This window comes from Pagrus pagrus, assembly GCF_965226575.1.
Source record: "Pagrus pagrus genome assembly, chromosome: 1".
In the NCBI taxonomy this organism is placed as follows: Eukaryota; Metazoa; Chordata; class Actinopteri; order Spariformes; family Sparidae; genus Pagrus; species Pagrus pagrus.
Window position 1 is genome coordinate 4262039 of NC_140185.1, and position 17700 is coordinate 4279738.

Sequence of the window (17700 nt, forward strand, 5' to 3'; positions counted from 1 at the left end):
CGCCACTGATGACAAGTATCTGTGTTTGTGCATGTGTGTGTGAGGGTGTAAAATATTCACTTTTCTCATGTGTGTTTAGGACGCCAAGAGTCAGACATAGCTGGAAATACTGACTTGATAATTAGTTGGCACACAGTTTTTACACTTTTGTTTCCAATTTTTATAAATAACCAAATATGGCTGCTTTTGGAGCGGACACACACATACACACACACACACACACACACACACACAGAGTTTAAGTTGACTTTGTCAAGCAGAGAAACTAATTTTAAAGTGGTGCTGCAATATATTTGTACAAAACCTGTATCTGTTTTGTTAAATAAATACTGCACACGTATAAATACAGCTCACACACAAACACACACACACAAACACATCAGCGAGTGTGTCAGCAGCTCTCCAGCCCCGCATACACTCTTGTATTGGCAGTGTAACAGCAGCATGTAAATACACTGTCAGCAGCTCCCCAGCTGAGTGGCATGGGGAGATGATTAGCCAGGCTAACACCGTTCACACACACACACACACACACACGCAAGCACATGCACGTGCACAAACATTTACGGACATACACAAGCATGCTACAACAGCGTCTGTGTTTCTGAATAATCGCAGTATTTCAGTGTGTTGCTGCGACGCTGCAGCCACAGACAGACACACTAACTCTTGCCAGTCCAAATCTAATCTCCCCTCTCTCATCCTGCCTCTCTGTCTCGCTAACACCACTGCCAGTATGTGCTGTATATGCTAATATTATCTCAGCTTTTTTGAAAGGCATTTTGCATATTTCGGACTATCGTGCTGTTCATTACCACTTATCAGCATGGAGATAGTCACACATAAAAAATAATTCATATACAATATAAACAGATATATGCCTGAGAAAAAAAATATATAAAATACAACTACCAAAAAACAAAAAATATCTAACAGACATTATTGAAATATGATAATAGGTAATAAAAATCAAACTGAATCAGGCTTTTGAGAGGTTCTATTTTTTTTTAATCATTCCCACGTTATTACGATACAGCTAAAACATTTTTCGTTCTGTCACTGCATATACAGTACACAGCCAAAAGACAACAATATTCTTAGCATATATTGATCTGCATGATTTTAGTCTAATAAATATATTTAGACACATATTTATTTTTATATTATTGTAATAATGTTGAAGCCACTTTTTTTTTCTTTTTCTCCAAAGCATTCTCTGAGAAACATTTAGATTAAAGGTTCTGCACCTGAACTGCAAATCTATGTTTGTGCATCATTCATTGTTTTTTCAAATGGTATAAAGTTACTTTTATAAAGTTACTATTGCATAGGACACTATTGTAGCTTGCAGGAAAACTGATCCTCAAGAACATTTTTGTGTGGTCACCATCATATGACAAAATGTTGTATTGCAACCTTACCCTATTAGACAAATTTCTAGCTGGGGATGGGCGATATACTGACGTATACCATGGAATAATATAAAATGATGCACCAGCATACTATTCATACAGTGGTAACTATTTTTCTAAAATCTTTGCATGTGTTATCAAACAATATTTAAAGGATAATTTGGACTTTTGTATGATTTTTCCATCGGTGTAAAATACTGTGATTTGGTATTTAATTTGCTGGATTCAAACAGACATTGCCCTCTGGAATTGTAACTATAAAATGGCTAGGTAGAGATACAAAAAAAAAAAGTTCATCATCATTTTATATATAAATTGATATGTAACATAAAATCACATATTCTGTGTCATAATCTACCAGGGAAATGAAACTTGTGGTGTTGGCAGTTTCAAAAACTACAATTTACACAACATAGTGGTTTGTCTTAAAAAAAAAAAAAAAATGTCTCAAGCTACAGGATATTTAAGTTTAAGGATGGATTCTGTGTTTAACATTAGTACACTACTCTTACTACTGAAGTGACTGCCAAAAACTAAGTAGAAATTTCCGTCTGATTCTAGGCTATTAAGTACATTTCAAATGATTCAAGTAGTATTATAAGAATGTTAAAATAACATCAAAGCTATATTGTAGAGTAACCCATTCTAGTTTTGATAGTAATTTGTGCATGCTCAGTGTGCTGCGATATTTCTAGTAACCTGGTGTGATAGAAGTAATAAGTGCTACATATTCCAATGATACTGTAAGTATGTTACAAATCTGGTAAGTCATGTAGCTGGCTGAAGGAAGAGCTCCATTCTTCAGGCCTCTGGGTCGATCGAACACCTCCTGGGATCGATAGCACGCCTCGCCAATCCCAAGGCACTCGCTGCAGACAGCCATGCCCCTTTAACCACCCTTGCTGCACACACACAAAGAAGCCACCCCACCAATTTGTCTGTGTATGTCAAATCACAATAATTAAGCATTATCGATCTCAGATTCAATTAACTTCATTAACGTGGGTTGTACTGGTGATTGGGGAGGGATGGAAAAGAAGGAGGGAGGGAGGTGAGGGTGGAGATTATAGGACCTCATCAAGTGGGAAATGGTACATGGAACACACAAATACTGTATGTACAAACACCCCTAGGGTACATGAGAGAAAACTCAGACACTTGCCATCATCTCAGGCCAACGAACATCTCCAGATTTTTCTCAACAAAAATGTTGCCTTCCATGAGACTGATGTGGACAGTCTCTCTCTCTCGCTCCCTGTCTCTCTCTGTCTCTCTCTTACACACACACACACACACACACACACATTGAAACTGCACAGTCCAAGCAGAAGTGTAAACAGACAGCTCTGACGTGCCTGTGTGTCCGATAGGGCTGTTAAGTGGTTATGTAAGCATGATAAACTGTTTCCTAACATCATAACATCTGCAGAGTGCATAAGCATTTCCTCACTTTACACACACACACAGACATAGTTCACATCACAGCTTCGTAATCGTCCTAAATATTTCTATTTGACTGTAAATTAAAAAAAAAAAATACTTCCATTTCACTGTTTGTTATTAGAATAATTTACCATAATTACAGGGATTAGTAGTTTTGTTCAGATGTCAAGTATCATTTCAAATGTCTAACAGAATCAACTGTGGTGTTTGCCTGCTTGCCTCAGTTTCAAAATCAGCAATCTCACCCAGCCCGAAAATGAGATCAATTCCACCTCTTCCACCCTGCTGACAATTCATCTGGAACTCCCTCTTTCTCCCTCCCTCTCTCTCTACTAATTAAAAGAGCACCTGTATACCTGGTGTGTTTGGCCCAGGTTTCTTCAACTCCAGCGGTTTTGTGTGTGCGTGGATGGCTTTCTCCATATTTATCTCAGTATCTGAGGTTACAGTGTTGTGAACCTTACAGTCTGGACCCAAGCCAGTGGCCTTGGGGATCATCTCTGCATGTTCATGTTTATGAGTGTGTGAGTGTGAGTGTGAGTGTGTGTGTGTGTGTGTGTGTGTGTGTGTGTGTGTGTGGCCCCAGTCTTGACTTCCTTCCAAGCCCTGCCTCCCCCCACCTTCTACCCGCAGTCTCTTCTCCTACCACATGTATTGTCCTTTCTCCTTCTTCTCTTTGGTTTGCACTATAAATTCTGCAGCAGCTTTATTTGACTGCATTAGCTACAATGAACACCAACTCTCTTGAACCTTATACAAATACTACAGTGACTTTCTATTAGGGCTAAACTAATAAGACTGTGTACATCAGTGATTCCTACCCAGTGGGTAGTGCTGCAGTTACCAGGGGGTATATGGAAAGAGTGCTGTAACCTAACAAATTTGAGAAAAATAGAAATTCTGATTAGTTAGAGAAAATCTGCATAAATGTGTTGAGGAAGATAAAAAAATACAGGATTACACATTGGTGTGATGGGGATTTTAACTTTGTTTATCATCACAATTGCTAATACTTTTCAAGCTGAGGGATCAAATGAAGTGCTAGAAGTAATTCTAAGCAGTAGAAGTATGAATGTAAAAGTGACTTCACCTATGAAAAAAACAAGACGAAGCCTACACATCAACAATTCCAGTATCAGTGGGTCTTGTATAAAAAAAGTGTATAATAATATCCATGATACATAATAAACTAGGGCTTTAATATTTTGATTTTAAATTTATAAAAAAATCGATTAAGTGAGCTTTCAATTTTGATCAAATCAAAAGAAGGACCCCCCTGTTGTAATGTAAATGGCATAAAACCAACAATCTGTTGATCTGTACAAATCAAGACAGTCCAACAATCACCTTCAGTGCTAAATAAAAACTGTTTGTATCAAAAATGTAATCGAATTCCAAAATCGAAAGACGTATCGAATCATGAATTTGGAAAATCACAACACTACTGATAATTAATAGTGCTAAAATAAAACATAATAATGTGGTGGTGATGACACTGGGGTCCTTGAATTCATTTAACAGGGCTGTTCGAAAAAAAAAAAAGGGTTAGGAACCAGTGGTGTACACTATAAAACACATATTTCCCCTTTGCAATTGTCAGCAAGGTTTCAGTGTGTGGTGACCTAAGCACTTACCCTAACCCAAGTTCAAAATGAACCTAAACAATCCACATTTTCACAAAAAAAAAAAGGAAGGATATTGTATATGGTCATTAAAATCAATTACAATTACAATCAAAGGGGATTTACTACTTTATGATGCCACAAGATAATGCTGTAGTTGAACCTAAAGTGTCATGGCAGTGTATTTACTGCCAGCCATTGTTTCAATTTATTGTAACAATGTACCTATTAAATGTCAAAATGTTTCCATATTTCAACATCCTCTGCCTCAAACAAGTCCAGAAATCAGTCGTGCGCTTCATGCTCCATGTAGGTGGATGTAGCCTACACACCGAGGTTTCATTCAGCACACACCAGTCTTGCTGGCAAACACTATTTTCTCCCTGATCCTCTGCATGTGTCTCTATACATATCACACACTCGCAGGTACACAGATGGGCACCCACACACACAAATACACACCATGCTCTTATCACACAAAGGCAGCTAATTTGAAGTGGAGTGTGTACGTCGTGTTTTAAAGGGGATTTCACATTGATGTTTGGCCTTGATGAGAGCTGCTGTGTTCGGCTGTTTCCTCAGCAGGAGCATTGTTCTCTTAAACAGCTGTCGTTTTGGCTGATTCAGAACAGATGGCATGTACATGTGGGTTTGCTCGGCTGCATGTATGTGCGGGCGGGTGGATGTGTCTAGGAGAAAGGGTGGGGGGGAGAGAGAGAGATAGAGAAGGGGAAGCTCTGAGGTAGGGGGAGTGTAGGTATGTGTTTGTGTGTGTGCATGTTTTATATCCATAAATGCTAAAACATGCAGCTAAAACGGATCATCAAGGTTTTAAAATAGTTGTACTTAATAAATAAAATAAAAGACAAACAACAGTAACTCATGTATTGTAGACAGAGGTCATGTGATGTTTTAAAATACACACAACAGCATCTAATATAAGATAACATGTTAGAAGTGTTTCAAATGGATCCTTTTTGTTTGACTGAACGCTGGAGCAGACTGAATGTTCAACAGAGAAGCTCCTGAAATTGCCTGAAGGCAAAGAGTTGTTAGACTACAGCAGTTACAGTACAACTGGTGCGTGTGTGTGTTTGTGTTTGTGTGTGGAGAGTGTGTGTCTACTGTTTAGTGTGTGAGATGTGTGATGGGCTCTGGGATATCTGTGTCTCTGTGCATATGTTTGTCCCACGGCAGTGTTGTATCATCGCCGATGGCAACCAGTGGCCTGACAATGACAGAGACTCCTTTCTGTGTTACTGCTGATGCAGTACCAGTACACATACACACAGACACACAACACTTGTACTGCTCAGTTAGAGATGGATGTCTGTAACAGCTGAGTTGTGTTGTATGATATAACTGGCAGGTTATGTAGGTAGTCCTTGTGGAAGTCCATATTTCCCATTTTCATGCCTTCAAGTTTTAAGGTTCAGTGTTAATTTAATTGTCATTCCACCACACAGGGCTGTAAAACAAAATCAGAGTTGTAGTGCCTTACTGCCACACAAGAAAAGAAGACAACTATTTTTTTTTACAGTGGAGTGTTGATGAGTTCAGGAGTCTCTCAGCCTGGGAAAAGAGGCTATTCTGTAGTCTGGTGGTACAGCAACGGATACTTCTGTATCTTTAGCCAGGTGGCAGCGAGGTGAACAGACTGTGGCTAGGGCGGGTGTTATCTTTTAGCATCCTTTTGGACTCTGTGCACACATCTCACGTCACCAATATCACTGATGCTCAGATGATGTTCTGGGTGGGTTTAATCACCCGCTGCCGAGGCTTCCTGTCCTGTGCCGTACATGAACTACCCCAGTTTCTAATGTTATAAGTCAGAATGCGTTTTAATTTTTCTAACTAGTTACCTTGCATGTATTTTTTTCTTTCTGTTGTTAATATGAAAATTAATCTTCATTTCCATCATAGATGTTTCACAGTTTTACATTTTTTCTCACTTATCCAACTTTTGTGTCTTTGAAGTGGTAGATTGCGATTGAATATGTGCTTCCGTGCCACATCCATCACCCTGCCTGACTAACTCTATGTTTACATACCATCTTAGATGAGTGATGGCCTGTAAGAGAAAGGAATGCTAGGCACAAGGCCACTGACGTCCACACACACGCTCATCTTCTTTGCCAGTTTAGTTGCTAAAACAAGAGGTTTGTGTATGCATGTGCATATGTGCACTTCAGTTGCTATTCAAAAATCCAGCCTTAATCACAAAGTGTGAGCATGCATCATATCTCATCTGATGTTGTTCTATCCTTTTGATAGACTTATTAACAAAAGAAAACATTCATAGATGTACAAAGAGGCGAGACTGTGATTTGTCTTGATACACATTTTCTCTGTATGATTTCCATTGTATTATACTTAAACTAGAGGGATCTGAATATAAATTGAAAGCCTCAAGCCCACTCCCCGAAGCTAAACTGTAAATAATAACTCTAAACTTTTTCTAATCTTTGGTAATTGAAGCAAATGGGTTTTGCGGAGGGAGATTTGTTGCAGGCAAACGTACATACATTCATTTTTATTTACGAGGAGGCGAGGGCTGAGCAGTGTAATGAGTGAAAATGCATGCTTAATTTAAATGGCGAGTGTGTCTGTTAGGGAATGCATTAGAGTCTGCAGAAGAAGCGTAAGACATATTAATTGACAGACAGGAACCGCTGTCTCCGAGGTTGATACAAGTAATTTATTACTTCAGAAACGAATGCCACCGCCAGAATGTGCTTCATTAATTTCAAATTTAGTTTTAATTTCAAGCTGCTGCCCCTTGAGAAGAATAAGGTGGCAACTTCTGTTTGAAGAGACATTTTTCCTCTCGCCCTCCTTCCATCCTCCATCTCTCTCTCTCTCTGGCTGACTCTGATTTTCTGCAGTACAGAACAAAGACCCGGGGGTGGAGGGAGAATGGGAGGGGGTTGGCAACTTGATTCCAATTTGAAAACAATGTCAATGTAAAAGGGTGAAGTTAGAACAGAATTACTGCAAAAGCTTATGATAGGAAATACTTTGCCTGTGAATGTCATTGGATGATTGCTCTGTTTCCTGTGGAGAATGGCAGTATATTGTGATCCTATTAGTTCCCTGCTTGGTGAAGAAACATAATATCATTAGATATGATGTTAGTGTGGTTCTAACAAATCTCTCTTTGTTTTTTCTTGTCTCCTGCTCAGCATACGTCCCTGAAGATGAGAGGGAAGCAGCCCTGTTGGATGAGGACCTGGATGGAGAGGACTCAGCTCAAGAAGGGGAGGAGCCTGCTGCCAAGTTCCTCTGTCAGGACAAGGACTTCCTTATCAAGGACAGGCCAGGATCCACTGGTTTCCATGACTCTCCTAATGCTGCAGACTTTTCTGGTCAGGAACTGGACAGCGAGTCTCACCTGAGTGAATCTAGTGACAGAATGTCTGACTTTGAGAGCTCCTCACTTAAAAATGAGGATGAAGTACTCCTCTCTAAGGACCCCACAAATGGCCTGTCCCTGTCTTCAACCTCTAGCATGATGGCGGCTGCCAATCCCGCTGCTCCAGTAAGTGGAGATGAGGCCATGTTAGCCACAACAGGGTCTGTCGCTGACAGCCTGGAGAAGATGAAGGCCATTTACACCTCTTTCCTGACCAACTCCTATTGGTCCACACTAAATCTGAACCTGAGCCAGCCGCCTGCAGAAAAACCACCTCGCAGTCACAGTAGCAGCAGTAGTAGTAGCAGTAGCAGTAGCTGTGGAAGTGGAGGCTATGACTGGCACCAGACAGCTATTGCTAAAACCCTGCAGCAGGCCTCACAGAACCATCAAAACCGACTTGGCCTGGTTCACCATCCCACAGTGGCTATATCCACAGCATCTACCGAACCCAACCTTTTTAGTACTGTCCAGCTGTACCGGCAGAGCTCCAAGCTGTATGGTTCTATATTCACTGGTGCCAGCAAGTTCCGCTGTAAGGACTGCAGTGCGGCCTATGACACACTGGTGGAGCTCACAGTGCACATGAATGAGACAGGCCATTACCGCGATGATAACCACGAGACAGACAGTGAGGGTGCTAAACGGTGGTCAAAACCCAGAAAGCGTTCCTTGTTAGAGATGGAGGGGAAGGAGGATGCACAGAAAGTTCTGAAGTGCATGTACTGTGGGCACTCCTTTGAATCCCTTCAGGATCTAAGCGTTCATATGATCAAGACGAAACACTACCAGAAAGTGCCTCTGAAAGAGCCTGTTACACCAGTGGCAGCTAAGATTATCTCCTCGGCTCGAAAGAGAGCACCTATTGACCTAGACATCCCTAGCTCACCTGACTCTAATGGAGGCACCACACCTAAGCCCACCTCCCTCAACGACTCCAATGACATACTCCAGAAGGTCACCAACCCTTACATCACACCTAACAACCGCTATGGACACCAGAACGGTGCCAGCTATGCCTGGCAGTTTGAATCCAGAAAGTCACAAATCCTCAAATGCATGGAGTGTGGCAGCTCCCATGACACACTGCAAGAGCTAACCGCTCACATGATGGTGACAGGACACTTTATTAAAGTCACCAACTCTGCTATTAAGAAAGGCAAACCCATTATAGAGTCACCCACCCCAGTCCCCACATCCAATTCAACAGCTGAAGAAAAGGTCCAGTCCGTTCCGTTAGCTGCCACAACCTTCTCCCCTCCACCAGCCCCAGTGCCTCCTCCAACCAGCATCTCCCCCACTGCCATGGTTGTGGAGATAAAAAAGGAGGAGAAGGAGGAGGAATGCACTAAAGAGTCCATCATCAACAATGGTAACAATCCCAACAAGGAGAAGAAGGCAGGAAGTGAGGAGGAGGCAGAGGAAAAGTTTGATATTTCTTCAAAATACACTTATCTGACAGAGGAGGATCTGGATGACAGTCCAAAGGGGGGTCTTGACATCCTGAAGTCTTTGGAGAACACAGTGACCTCAGCCATTAACAAGGCCCAGAATGGAGCTCCAAGCTGGGGTGGATATCCCAGCATCCATGCTGCCTACCAGCTACCAAACATAATGAAGCTCTCTCTAGGCAACACCGGGAAGAGCTCTCCCCTTAAATACATGTTCCCAGGAGCGGACATTCTCTCTCCCAATGCTAAGAACCAGCCTTTGATCTCCCAATCCAGCTGCCAGACCTCCCCACTGCCCAAAAACAACTTCCATGCTATGGAGGAACTGGTCAAGAAGGTAACAGAGAAAGTAGCCAAGGTAGAGGAGAAGATGAGAGAGCCCACTAGTGTTGTGAGGGGATCTCCTCTGAGACGTACCACACCCTCACCCTGCAACAGTGAGGCAGGGGACTCAGCACGAGGGGAGTCCCCCAAAGAAAACAGAACAAGAGGCTGTAAAACTCCTGAGAATACCAATGGAGTGGAAAAAGTAGTAAGTGATGGAAGTGGAGCCAATCACAGAGATTCAAATGGAGATGTTTCCATAAAGGAGTCTGTGGAGAATGGAATGGAGACCAATGCTGTGACTTCCCCCCTGCCTGCCTCACTGTGTGGCAGTACAGCTATCATCACAGACCATCCACCTCCAGAACAACCATTTGTCAACCCTCTCAGCGCACTGCAGTCAGTAATGAACGTCCACCTGGGGAAGGCCGCTAAGCCTGCCCTGCCCTCCCTTGACCCCATGAGCATGCTGTTCAAGATGAGCAACAGCCTGGCAGAGAAAGCAGCAGTGGCTGCTTCCACCCCACCAGCACAGACCAAAAAGCCCAGTAACGACCACTTAGACCGCTACTTCTACCAGCAACATCTAAACAATGACCAACCCATAGATCTCACCAAAGGAAAAAATGACAAAAACAGCAGTAGTGGTTCTTTGGGTTCAACAGCTCTCTCATCTACCATCTCCACCCCAACATCAATTTCTCCTTCCTCTACTGTCACTATGACCAAAGCCTCAGCCGCAGTAGCTTCCTTTATGGCCTCCTCCCCTTTGAGAGAAAATGCACTGTCGGACATCTCTGACATGTTAAGAAACCTGACAGAAAGTCAGGCTGTTTCCAAGTCCTCCACACCTACCAGCCTGTCTGAGCGCTCCGACATTGAGGGTGTCACACAGGAGGAAACAGAAGATATTTCACCAGCCCAGAAACGTAAAGGCCGCCAGTCCAACTGGAACCCTCAACACCTCCTCATCCTGCAAGCCCAGTTTGCTTCTAGTCTGAGACAAACAAGTGATGGAAAGTACATGATGTCGGACCTGAGCCCACAGGAAAGAATGCACATCTCTCGTTTCACTGGCCTCTCAATGACTACAATATCCCACTGGTTGGCTAATGTCAAGTACCAGCTGAGAAGAACCGGTGGCACCAAGTTCTTGAAAAACTTGGATTCAGGCCACCCGGTGTTCTTCTGCAGCGACTGCGCCTCTCAGATCCGCTCACCATCTACCTATGTCAGCCACTTAGAATCCCACTTGGGATTCCGTCTGCGAGATCTGGCCAAGCTTTCTGGGGAGCAGCTGCTCAACCAGATATCGCAGCAACATCATCAACGCCACACCAAAGGACTCTCTGAAAAACTGCTGTCTAATCTTCACCCATCCAGCCACCCTTTACCCTCCTCTCTACCTACATCCCTACCGTCTTCCTTACCCATCTCCCTGCCCTCATCATTAACCACCTCTCTGCCCTCAACTGAGTCCCCATCACCCACCCCCGAAAATGACGACGACAGTGGGACCATGTATCAGTGCAAGCTCTGCAACCGGACTTTTGCGAGCAAGCACGCGGTCAAGCTTCACCTGAGCAAGACTCATGGGAAGTCCCCCGAGGACCATCTCATGTATGTGTGTGAGCTGGAAAAACAGTAGCACTGACTGTGGACAATGCTGCATTCTTTTTGTAATGGCTCACTCTCTCTTGCCCTGTCTCTCTTTCAGCATTTCACAGACATTTCTTTCAAAAAAAAGGAAGGATTATTAATGTGATGGAACTGCACAAAGATGAATTTACAACTACTGCTTTGAGTTTTGGCACATGGTTTTAAATTTTGTGTTGTAGCAGTTGTTTATTCTTTTGTTTCTGTGTGAGGTATACACACTCTGGCCCAAGACAGGACAGGAAAAGTGACTTTTTTCAAAATGTGCGGATTGGGGCTGTTGCCATGGAGAAGATATAGTATATGAAGGTTTAAAAAAAAGAGATTTAAAATGAACTGGTGTGTATTTTGAAACTTGTGTAAATGGAATTAAGGTCCTTTATATTTTGGCATCACTGGGGTGTGATAAGCTGCATGCATAAATGAAACAGTTTAGTTAAACATTTAATAACTAAATCTGGTGCACTTTCCATGATTTCTATTCTTTTTTTTTCATTCTCCCGCTCGCTCTATCTTTCTTTTCTCTTTTTGTGCTGGAGTCGGCTTTTAAAATTTAACCCTCTGAGTACGTCAAAGCACTTCTACACCTAAGATCCAAACATTATTAACTTAAGATTTGAGATATGGAATTACTGAGGCTATTGTGAGAATTAGATGGACAATGTATGCATTGTGTCTTCAATGCCTGTTTCCCAGGCATACAAAATGCTGAGTCTAATCCTAGACATGAAAGCATTTTTAGAAGGAGATTCTGTAATAACTAAGTTTTACATGTTGAGCTTAATATTTGTCTGAGAGATGCTTGCAGGACTTGGCACAGGCATTGTAGCTATGTGGTAAGAAAGAAAAGAAGAAATCTGAAGTCTTTTACTTTGGGCGATCAGGGACCTATACTAATTCAGGTCTGTGTAAAATATGTATATAACAACATATTAACTAATTCCTGTCTAAATTATGCATCATTTCTATATTTTTAATTTAAAAGGATTGTGACTATCTGCTGGTGCACAGTATATGAAGAAAATTGTTTTGCACAATAGTTTTATAAATGTGTTATTTAATCAAAGGATTCGATAAAAGATAAGTAGCAAAATGATGACAACAGGTGAATCTTTTTATTCCCAACTCGTGCTCAAAGGGTTAAAGACTCTTTTTTACCAGACACTACTCTACATGTGCCGCTGTATGAACACTAAAAAGATATTAAAGGTTGTACAAAAAAGATGTTACTTTATGAAGATATTTCACATGTAAACTGTTATTTATAAGCACTCTTGGTTGTTTCATATTGTTGAATGCCTTTTCGATTGGTCCTGTTTTTTTTTTTTTTTGTTTTGTCTAATTACTCTGCCATAATTCCACACTGCAGCTTTATCTTTTTGGGGATATGAAAGGTAACCATGGTTACACTAACCTCTTGAGTGACAAGTCCTGCTACATTTTTGGCAGTTAATTTGCTGAAGTAACTGACAGCTGCCAGTGTAGAGAAATAAAAAAAAATCCTTATGTGTAAAATATTGGCATGTAAACAGCACAGATACTGTAATGCATTCTGTGCCGTTAGTCTTTTTCATTTCGTTCTCTCGTTTTCTGTTGTTGTTGTTCTTGACAATGAACCCCCATTATATGACTTCATATAACCTTGTTTTCTACTGCAGCATTAAAAAAAGGAAACAGTTTTTTGCAATAATGTGTGTGTGTGCATCTTGTGTCATGGCTATCAATTATGTGTGTGCTGTGCTGTCCCTAATGAGCACATTAGACTGGGAGTGTGTCAGCGTCTGTCTGTGACGAGCTGCAGACTAGTTTACAGTGAGTGGCAGTAGCGGGGCCGTGTGGGAGACAAACACAGACACACATAGATACACACACACACACACACACACACACACACACACACACACATATACGCAAACAGACACCTCATTGTTGGGCTTTCCCAGTAGCCTCTTCTGCTGTCCTAGTGGCTAAGACTAAGGCTTATACTGGATATATAAGACTGAGTCTGCAACAAAAGGGCTCCTCAGAAACAGTCAAAAATTAAATGACAAATAGTTGTTTTATCATCGTAAGGGGGCAGTGGAGCAATCAAACAACTAGAGAGCACGTGAGTTCCATACTCACCCTCTGTCTCTTTTCACAAAGTATAAAGACACACACGCATACACACGTTTCCCTTCCATATCTCCAGCTCTATAATTACCTCCAACGCCCATTTTGTGACTACTCTCAGCAAGGTAAGAAACCTGGCAGGCATATTTGTTTAGGCTTCATGGGAGATGACAACAATGCTGACAAGATGAGCAGGTCCTTTCAAGTGTTTATTTATTCATAATTTTTCCTGTCTAGAGCTGTGATTAAATAGGAATTGTATCACTATCAATTTGATGATATGTGCTGCACAACAGTATGGTATAGATAAAGCAGATGGAGCATGAGGTAAAGCTTACAGGAGGAAGAGATCTATATCTGTGCGAAGATCTGCATGAGAATCGGTATATATTGAGTGCAGATAAGGGAATGAGAATGGTAGTGTGGTAGTGGGGGTGGCCACTAGACCGGTTTCATCAGCATTACATTTTGCCACAACATGAATTTTGCAATATCGTCATTACCGTCTTATGTGTTTTTAGCGTTTTAAAAAATAGTCTGCTAATCATAGAACTAAAGTTACATCCTCGGACTCCTGTTTTCCTCACTAACAATCAGTAATACAAAGCACTCCAGTTTCTCTGTTGTTGTCTGCAAGATCCAACACATTGTCACACTACGTCCTCATCTACTCCAAATGTCTAATCAAGCCCCTTGTATAACTCTGAGAGAGAATCACAGTACATTTACTAATTAACCTAAATTACTATGGCAGGCAACTCCACCCAAAACACATAGGCATATACCTAATTTAAATTCCCGTTTGAAGCTGATGAACATACGTTTTCAATCTCTTTTTCTTGCTTAAGATATATTCCCATGAGGTAGACTCCTGTTTGAATGGAGTTTCCCTTTTATTTTTGTGATACGAGGATATAATGCCATCACTGCAAAATAATAACTAAAATAAAATAAAATAATTGTAGGTAATATTGCCCACCCCTAAGTGGTAGGTATTAGCAGGTGAAAGAAGACATAAATAAACATATACAGCACACACAATAAAGCAAAGCAAGACAGTGCTGCTTGTGAAATACATACATTTTTCTGCTGAAAAAAAGTCAAACACAGAATGCATTCATGGTACACACACCTGCACATAACATAAACACACAGCAACGCTAAATCGTGCAGACCACTGTACCCAATGATCTTCTTTTCTTCACACATAGACGCAGAAAAGGCCAATACATACACACACACACACACACACACACACCACCTCTCAACAGCCAGGTATAAGGACTTCATCCGCAGTGACAAGGTGCCACTTTGTGTGAAAATGTCAGCCTTCAACAGTGCAGCCTGAAGTCTGGCACCGTATTTAAGGCTCTCATTAGCCTCAAAGAAAATATGCGTGAAATTGAAGTGTAAGAAAGCCATTTTCTCTCTCCCTGCCTTCACATCCGGCAAGCACAGGCAAGGGCTTATTAAAGTTCAAAACCAGAATTCATGAGACAATGGATACCACCACTGGGATGTGTACACACAGACACACACACACAAACCAAGGGAAACAATTTCACATTAATGGATTTACTGTGTATCTCAATGTAATCATCTGTATTAGTTATAGTCAGGGAAGTAAAATGATGAGTAAATGCTTACATCCAGACACTGATCATCCTGAGGCAAACATTTATTTCCCTTTATTTTTCTTTAAAGCACCCTCAACATGACTTCATCTCAGTTTAACACTATGCGCACATTTAAGTCAGTCATGATAATTTAGACTCAAATTCAAGAGGGGAAAAGATTAAAGATGATATAATGCATCCTGGTTGATTTGAACACCTGTGTGTACTGGTGATGCAAGTGCACTATAAATGCAGGTCCTGGAGTTGCATTTGAAATGACAGATACTGACCACTGGGGGCAGATAACATACCTTGATACTAAGGTCAAAAACTGTGTGCCTGTGTACAGCACAAACAGAGGGCGAGGAGGTTCCATTGCACCCCACGTTTTTAATAAATCATTAATGTTGTTTAACTCCAGCTATGCAAGAAAAAGGGACTCCAGCGCTAACAATGAAACCTACCGACAGGAATGTTGGCTATAAATAATGATCAAAATGGTTTGATGTAGTGGAAATGGGAATTATTATATAATTTGACAGTAGACATCCACATCATCTACAGAACATCTACAAAAATCAGTCAATTAATTAATTAACCACAATTTTGTTTATCAGTTAATTAGCAAAGTAATTTATTGTGCAACAAGGTAAACAGCATACAGCTTTGCTGGCTGGTTCAAACTTTTCAAATGCAGTGATTTGCATTTGTATCTTGTTTTTGGACCATTGTGAACAGATGTCACATTATGCTTTTAGTACTTTTTAGCTCTGCTAGCAGCGGGCTCTAGGGATGGCAATGTCAGTCTGTCAGTTGTTCCATCACATTTGTCCAGACTGAAATATCTGAAAACTTTTGGATAGATTCCCATGAATGTTTGTACAATAACCATGGTACCCAGAGAATGAATCCTTTGAAGACCGGCTGACTTTTCCTGAAGAACCACCATGAGGTTGACATTTGTGAAGTGAACCACTCAAAGCACTTGACAACACAAGTCAGCATTCACCCATTCGTACACTGGTGTTTGCAAGGGGTCACCTGCCCATGATACTTGACTGATACTGACATGTAGACTGCAGGGGAACTGAACCACCAACCTTCTGAATGGTGGATGACCGCTGAATTAAAAAACAAAAACAATCACGAGCCTGGTGAAAGTAAATCATTAACTGCAGTTCTACTTCTGTCCGAAGGTATACCATGTGTATATGTGGCCCTTTTAACTGCCTGAAAAATGCATAGATTTTATACAAGATTTCCCCATTCTGTGAACTATGTAAAATCTTCAATGGGAAGAAGACTTTCTGTCTGAAGCCAGCTATGCCAGTGAACATTAACATCTTAATAGTGGTTTTGGAGCTGGTGCTGTGTGCCAACATACCACACCCTCATTGTAACCCACACAATGCAACCGTCAGATTCCTCTAGGAATGTAGAGAGAGCCTCCAAAACAGTAAGCTGCTCGTATGCATTTGAGGAAGGTGTGCTGCAGATCCAGATAGCTTTATCTAAAGCAGGGGGCTGTTGAGAAGGTGGGAATACAAGCTCAGTGGATCTACTCCACACAATGGAATCACACGGCATAACACAAATAAAGCCAGAGTACAAGCAAGCACCCTCCTTACACAAAGACACGCCAAGAGCACCCTGTCCATCTCGCTTTCTTTTTCTGTTGCAATTTCTTCTCTCTCCTGTTCTTTCTTTCACTCGCATACACAGACAGACATTGCTACCTATAGGCAGAGTAGGCCTCACATTTCCCATTATTTATTTTCCTTAAACCGAATACAGTTCTGACTGGTATTATTTTATGCCATTAATCTTAAAAGCCAACCATTGCAACATTTTCAAAGCAGGTCAGGCCGAGCTAGTTGATGCCAGGAAAAAATTGTCAGAGCAGATTTATGCCACACACTCATCTTTGTTGATGATAATAACTCACTCCTAAAAAAAGTAAATACAAATATTATTACATTTAATCAGTGGATGTTGATGGAACATCATTGATGGAAACTGTATACAACTTAGACTTAATCTAATTTCCGATTTTTACCGCTACCCCTCGTTTTTGAGTGCCATCTTGCCCCTCAAAACAGAATTACAAGGGGCAGTGGTTGATATCTCTCCCTATGAAATGGGGCAACCCTTCAAGACCCTTATATAACATCAGTTGTCATCAATGCTGTTTTATGAAACAGATGCTACAGAACAATTTACAATATGCTGTCTTCAGCTGTGGTGATTTCTCTTGTGTTGCTGTGACAATCCTGTTATTATCACAATGCCATTTGCTATTTATCTGATGAAGCCAGAATGCTGGATGCTCACAATTGCAATCAAATTAGCAAATAAAAAAGAACACTGCTTCATTACCTGGCCACTAGTGGTGCTTTATAGGCTAATAGCAAGCTGTGCTGCTAGATAACTAGTTACCAAATGGGGTTACCCATTTGTTCAATACATGTATTTAAGTTAGATTGCTATGCCCGAACAATGAGTTAGGGTTACCCTAACCATTACCGAACCACTTGCATTATAGGGCTACATTTTTGCACCTGCATAGAATAAATAGGGTTCCTGGTACAGATTGGGCACTTACTATTCTAACTATGCCAACTCCGCAACTACAAAAGTACATCCTCATAGAGC

At 41.2% G+C, this 17700-nt stretch overlaps 1 protein-coding gene across 1 annotated transcript in view; it reads left to right on the forward strand.

Annotated features, from left to right (window-relative positions):
* The window catches only part of tshz3b (teashirt zinc finger homeobox 3b), a 42782-nt gene extending 29783 nt beyond the window's left edge, over positions 1-12999 (forward strand). Inside the window, exon 3 of the mRNA XM_084362202.1 lies at positions 7660-12999. Within this exon, the coding sequence (XP_084218328.1) occupies positions 7660-11312 (3653 nt within the window). The 3' untranslated portion in view covers positions 11313-12999. The remainder of the gene's footprint in view (positions 1-7659) is intronic.
* The last annotated feature ends 4701 nt before the right edge of the window (positions 13000-17700 follow it).